The sequence below is a fragment of the Egretta garzetta genome, unplaced genomic scaffold (assembly GCF_000687185.1).
Source record: "Egretta garzetta isolate BGI_Z169 unplaced genomic scaffold, ASM68718v1 scaffold108, whole genome shotgun sequence".
NCBI lineage: Eukaryota > Metazoa > Chordata > Aves > Pelecaniformes > Ardeidae > Egretta > Egretta garzetta.
Genome location: NW_009260614.1, coordinates 781,634 through 787,806, shown reverse-complemented (window position 1 = coordinate 787,806; position 6,173 = coordinate 781,634). Strand labels below are relative to the sequence as shown.

The following is a 6,173-nucleotide window of genomic DNA, read 5'->3' as shown; positions in this document are numbered from 1 at the left end:
GGCCACCGCGCCCATGCTGAGCCAGCACCCAGGGTCTTCCTCAGGCTTCGCCTTCCCTGAGCGGTGAGGAGGAGAGATGCCCTGTCCTGGTGAGGCCCAGGGCGTCCTCCTGCAGCCAGAAGGAAGGACGGAGCCCCGTCACTCTCCCCGCGGGGGCTGACCGCTGTCCTTCGCATCTGTCCCCGGGGCTCCCCAGCAGCAGCAGGTCCCACAGGGCCTAAGGACCAAGCAAATGCCAGGGTGCCAGCGGCTCCTGGGGCTCAGGGCAGCTTTGGGTAGCTCCAAAGGTGAGGCGCAGCTGTGATGGGTTGACCCTGGCTGGACGCCAGGTGCCAAACGAAGCTGCTCTATCACTCCCCCTCCTCATCTGGACAGGGGGAGAGAAAACAGAACAAACAGCTTGCGGGGCGAGATAAAGACAGGGAGGGTTCACTCACCAATTACCGGCACAGGCAAAACAGACTTGACTTGGGGAGATTAATTTTAATTTATTACCAACCAGATCAGAGCAGGAGAAAGAAATAAAAACTGAATCTTAACACACCTTCCCCGCACCTCTCTCTTCGTCCCGGGCTTAGCTTTACCCCTGACTTTTTTCTCTGCCTCCTCCCCCCTTTGCGGTGCTGGGGTTTGGGGAATGGGGGTTGGGGTCAGTTCATCACACGCTGTCCCTTCCGCTCCTTCCTCCCCAGGGGGAGAGCTCCTCACACTCTTCCTCTGCTCCAGCATGGGGTTCCTCCCACAGCAGACAGGCCTCCATGAACTGCTCCGGCGTCGGTCCTTCCCACAGCCTGCAGTTCTTCACGCACTGCTCCAGCGTGGGTCCATCCCTCCCACGGGGTCCCGTCCCTCAGGATCCAGCATGGGTCCCCTGTGGAGTCACCAGCCCGTCCAGCAGACCCGCTCCAGCCTGGGCTCCTCTTCCCAGTGGGCCGCAGGTCCTGCCAGGAGCCTGCTTCAGCGCGGGCTTCCCATGGGGTCACAGCCTCCTTCGAGCACCCCCCCTTTCTCCGCTGTGGGGTCCTCCCCGGGCTGCAGGGGGAGATCTGCTCCCCCGTGGGCCTCTCTGGGCTGCAGGGGGATAGCCTGCCCCACCGTGGGCTGCACCAGGGGCTGCAGGGGAATCTCTGCTCCGGCGCCTGGAGCTCCTTCTCCCCTCCTGCTGCACTGACCTGGGGGTCTGCGGAGTGGTTGCTCTCGCATATTCTCACTCCTCTCTTCGGCTGCAAATGCACTTTTGTTTTTCCTGTTTTTCCCTTTTCTTCAATATGCTATCTTAGAGGTGCTACCACCATCGCTGATGGGCTCGGCCTTGGCCAGCAGCCGGTCCCTTTTGGAGCCAGCTGGCATTGGCTCAGTCAGAGACAGGGGAAGCTTCTGGCAGCTTCTCACTGAAGCCAGCCCTGTAGTCCCCCGGCTACCAAAACCTTGCCACGCAGACCCAATAGAGCGGCTGCCCCTTCGCTTCTGCGGATGCAGTTCTTTGCTGTTCCTTCATGGTCAAAACTCCCTCCTCGTGGCGTGTGGACTGGACAGATGCCACGTCCCTGTGAGGCTGGGAGGACTTCAGGGAAACGAGGAGGCTGCAGCATGCAGACAGGTACGGGGAATAGGGGGCTGTTTGCTCCTCCTCCTCCCCTTCCTTCCCTTCCTCCTCTACCTCTTGCCTCTTGCTGCCTCCTGTTGCCTCCGCCTCTTCCTCCTCCTCCTGTTCCCTCCTGTTGAATCCTGCTGCCTCCTCTTCTTCCTCCTCCTCCTCTTGCTTCCTGTTGCCTCCTCTTGCCTCCTCCTCCTGTTACCTCCCCCTCCTGTTGCCTCCTGTTGATTTCCCCTTCTTTAGTAGCTTTGTGTTTCTTCCTGTTGCCTTCTACCCCTTCTAATGGGTACCCCTTCCTGTTGACTTATCTTTCTTCTTCCTCCTCCTCTTCCTCCTGTTGATTCCGTTTGCCTCGTGTTGGCTACTCGTTCTCCCCGTCCTTTTGCCTCCTGTTGCCTCTTGTTGACTCTTTCTCCTCCTGTTGCATTCTTTTGCCTCCTGTTACCTTCTCCTCCTCTTCCCTCCTGTTCCCTGGTCCTCTTCCTCCTGCTTTTTCCTCCTCCTCCTCTTCTTCCTCGTCCTCTTCCTCTTCTTCCTCCTCCTCTTCCTCCTACTCCTACCCCTCCTCCTCCTTTTTCGTCCTGTTGCCTCCCCCTCATCCTCCTCCTTTTGCCTCTTGTTGCCTCCTGTTGCAAACACCTCCTCCTCATCATCCTCCTCCTTTTGCCTATTGTTACCTCTTCTTCCGCATCCTCCTGTCGCCTCCTCTTGCCTTCTCCTCCTCCTAGTTTTGCCTCCTTCTCCCCCTGTTGCCTTCTGCTGCCTCCTCCTCCTCTTTCTCCACTCCTTACCTTTCTCTTCATGTTGCCTCCTGTGGCCTCCTGATTGTTTTCTCCTGTTTCCTCCTACTCCTCTTGCCTTGTGTTGCTTCCTGTTTCCTTCTCCTCTTCCTCCTCCTTTTTCTACCTTGTTACTTGTTACCTCCTCTGCTGCCGCCGCCTCCTCCTCCTCCTCCTCTTTTTCTTCATTTTCCTCCTCTTCCTTTTGGCACCGGTTGCCTCCTGCTTCCTCTTCCTTCCCTTCCTCATGTTTCCTCTCATTGCCGCCTGTTGCCTCCTCTTCTTCATCCTCTTTTATCCTCCTGATGCCTCCTGTTGCCTCCTCCTATTTCCTCCTCCTTCTCACATGTGGTCTCCTCTTCCTCCTCCTCCTCCTCTTGCCACATGTTGCGTTTTATTGCTTCCTCTTCCCTCCTCCTCCTCTTTTTGCCTCTTTTTACCTCTTCTTGACTCCTCCTCCTCCTCCTCCTCTAATTCCTCCTTCTCTTCTTTCTCCTCCTCCCTTTCCTCTTCCCTTTCTTCTGCCTCCTGATGCTTCCTGTTGTCTCATGTTTCCTCCTTCCCCTTCTCTTCCTTGTCGTTTCCCTCCTACTGCTCCTCTTGTGTCCCGTTTCCTCCTCCTCCATTTTCTTGGGGTTGTTTGTGGGTTTGGAGGTTGCTCCCCAGTTTGGGGGGCTGTGCCTGGGCGGTTGCTGCCAATTTTGGGGAAACACTGTGCACGCACTGCTCGGCCATAGCTAAACGACCGGTGTGTTACCGAAACTCTTTTGGTCACAAACCCGAAACATGGCACCATACAAGCTACTATGAGGAAAGTTAACTCTCTCCCATCCCAAAGCGGTACACATGCTCAGCGCTGTCGCCAGCTCCACGCTTGGTGAGGTCCCCATCTCCGTGCTCGCTGCCACCCCTGTCACACACTTGCAATGTGCCCAACCCCCAAACTTTTCAAGGTCCCCACCCCCTTGCTCGGTACCTCCTAGTCCCCCCTCGTCGTGCTGGCCACACCCCCATGCAGTTGGCCCCGTTCCCGCTTCCCTGCTTGCCGCTTGAGGCGTGCCTGCGACCGACAAGCTCCCTGTCAACGCAGGCAAGGCCGCCTTGCCTTTTGCAGAATGCCAGGATGGCTGAGGTTGGAGGGCACCTCTGGAGACCATCTGGTCCAAGCGCCTGCTCAGGCAGGCTCCCCTGGAGCTGCCCAGGCCCTTCTCCAGCCGGGTTGGGCCTCTCTCCAGGGCTGGAGACTCCACAGCCTCTCTGGGCGAGCTGTGCCAGCCCCACAGCCCCGCACGGGTGCACAGAGCAGCCGCACCCCTGACTCGGGTGCGGGTCACATGGGGTGGCAGGTAGCCGAAGGCGCCCTTGCCCATACTGGGGGCACACGCAGACGGGTGGTGGTGATGTCACAGCAGCAACTGTGACCCATCGCCAAGGCCTGGCTGAAGGGCTGCTGGGCAAGAGCTGTGCGTCAGTGCGACCTGGTGAGGTGAGGAGGAGAGGGCAGGGGAGGAAGGGGCTTGCCCGGGGCTGCCGAGGGAGGAGGGGAGCCTCGCAGCTCGGGGCTCCGGGGCCTGTGTGGCAAGCTCACGGCGTTCCACTGCTCCCTCAGGGTTGGCAGAGGAGCGTCCGGAGGAGAAACCCCAGCCCTGCTGGGGCAGAGGCTCTCCAAGCGCTTGCCCTCAACGTGCACCATGTTCACAAAGAAGCAGCAGGACCCCGACTCGAGGGAGCAAGGTGAGAACCAAGTATCCCTCCCCACAGCTCCCCATGGCTGGCAGAGGGGTTGTCGGGGGAGCTTGCGTGCGGCCAGGGCGCGGGCAGGAGCTCCCAGGCGGCCCTGGGGCAGGGGCCCTCCTTTCCTCGCGAGCGGGGCCCAGGCTGGGCTGTGGGCACCTGCTGGGACACCCGTGCCTGCCACCCTGCCGCCTTCTGCAGAGGCCCCAGCCCTGCCCTCCAGCCAGCTAGGCAGGGACAGAGCAGGGCCTGGGGGGCCATCCCGCAGGGACCCTTCCCCCAGCCCCGCAGACGTGCTCATTCCCAGCGGCGTTTGCTCTCCCCCCTCCAGCATGCATGCTGTGTGGCCGGGCAGAGGCTGACCCGGACATCTGTGGCTGCAAAAAGGCGAAGAAAGGGCTCTGTGCCCACACGTATTGCCTGGTGAGTTCTCCCGGGGCTCCCTCCAGCTTTCTGCCAGCGACGGGTCCCTTCCTTGCTGACCTAACGAGCTCCCGGCCTTCTCTGCTCTGCAGTTCCTTGCCAGCGGGCTTTCTCTGCAAGAGAGCAGGAACGGCTTTCTCACTGAGGACACCAGGCGCGCAATCCAAGAGGCAGCCCAGAAGGTGAGGACCTGGCCGGAGCAGGGAGGGTTGCACCAGGAGAGGTTTGTGGGAGCTCCTCCTGGACCCCAAGAAACAAATCCCAGCCCTTCCACCAGCTCTGGGACAAACGCCTGCTCCCAGAAGCTCCGCAGCGGCTCCGGCACAGGCAGAAGCCTCCATCTGCGGGCTGTCCTCCTCGTCTTCACGCCCCCTCCTGCCAGCAAGTGGGGAACCCCCCGCGACACTTCCCAGCAGCCTGCCGCAGCCAGAGCCCGAGCCCAGACAGGGTCTGCAGCTCCTTCACAGCTGCTCTGCCCTCTTCGCCATCGCCATTGCCAGGAAGGGCTCAGCACTTCTCACCTCACATCGCCCACCCCTTCCATCTTCCCCCCAGGTCCTTCTGCTGGCAGCACCGCCCAGAGCAGGCAGTGCAGGCCACTCCGGAGCACAACAGCACCTGCATCATCTGCCTGGGCCTCGTGGAGGACAAGAAGTCCTACCACACCATGGTGTGCCCCGCGTGCCAACGCGCCTGGTTCCACCGGAGCTGCATTCAGAAGCAGGCAATCCACGCTGGTGCCTGCTTCCGCTGCTTGCGTTGCCAAAACAAAGATAAGTTTGTGATGGAAATGCTCAGCATGGGGATTCGGGTCTCCAAGAGGTTGGTTCTTCTCTCCCCACCTCACAAGATGTCAGGTGCAAGCGTGGTGCCAGGCCAGGGACTGCCCTGGCAGGCCTGGCCTTCTGCTGTCCCCCGACTCCTGTGCTCTGCTTGACGGAGGGGCTGGAGACGGGGTGGGGGCAGTAGGGCGGGGATGGCCTGCATCGGCCTGCATCTGGGACAGCAGGGCCACAACACTTTCCCTTCCTTCTCCAGCAGGCAACCGTCACAGGAGAGCGCCCCAGCCTTTAGGCTGGTCTATCAGAGGCCCACCCGCTGCAATGCCCGCAAGTGCCTTTGTCTGGGAGGCAGGGAGCAGGCAGAGGAAGAGGGGTGAGTTGCCCAAGCAGCAACCTAGGGCTCTGCACGGGATCTCTGTCTCCCCACGTGCTTGGCGAGGAAGGACTAAGAGGAAGGGTTCTGCCGGGCATTCCCTTGCTTGCGTCACTTTGTCCTCACACAGCCCGCAACCCCTTTGCTTCCCCAGGTCCTGGCAACTGCTACTGTGCAGCTCCTGTGCTGCCAAAGGCATCCACCGAGTCTGCTCCTACGTGAGGAAGGGCGCCAGCACCTGGCAGTGCGGCTGCTGCGCTGGCCTGGGCACTGGTAAGAGGCAAAGCACCCGGGTGTCCCTGCGCTGGGGCCAGGGGCCAGGCTAGGCCTGGGAGCGGGGGGCGTAGGGTGGACTTGGCTCCCGGAGGGCTGTGGGCACCACCACGGCCTGTCTGGCCCCGGGGCTGGGTGGCCGTGCTGCTGTTGACCTTCCTGCCTCCCCTCACAGCCTCCGGTGACAGTGCAGAGCTTGCCAGCCCCAGCCA

General features: G+C 61.0%; 1 protein-coding gene across 1 annotated transcript in view; it reads left to right on the top strand.

Annotated features, from left to right (window-relative positions):
- The first annotated feature begins 1,323 nt into the window (after window positions 1–1,323).
- LOC104131736 (PHD finger protein 7) overlaps window positions 1,324–6,173 on the top strand; it is a 13,285-nt gene continuing 8,435 nt past the window's right edge. Inside the window, exons 1-4 of the mRNA XM_035900508.1 lie at window positions 1,324–1,600; window positions 3,986–4,110; window positions 4,442–4,533; window positions 4,626–4,715. Coding sequence (XP_035756401.1) covers window positions 4,068–4,110; window positions 4,442–4,533; window positions 4,626–4,715 — 225 coding nt within the window. The 5' untranslated portion in view covers window positions 1,324–1,600; window positions 3,986–4,067. The remainder of the gene's footprint in view (window positions 1,601–3,985; window positions 4,111–4,441; window positions 4,534–4,625; window positions 4,716–6,173) is intronic.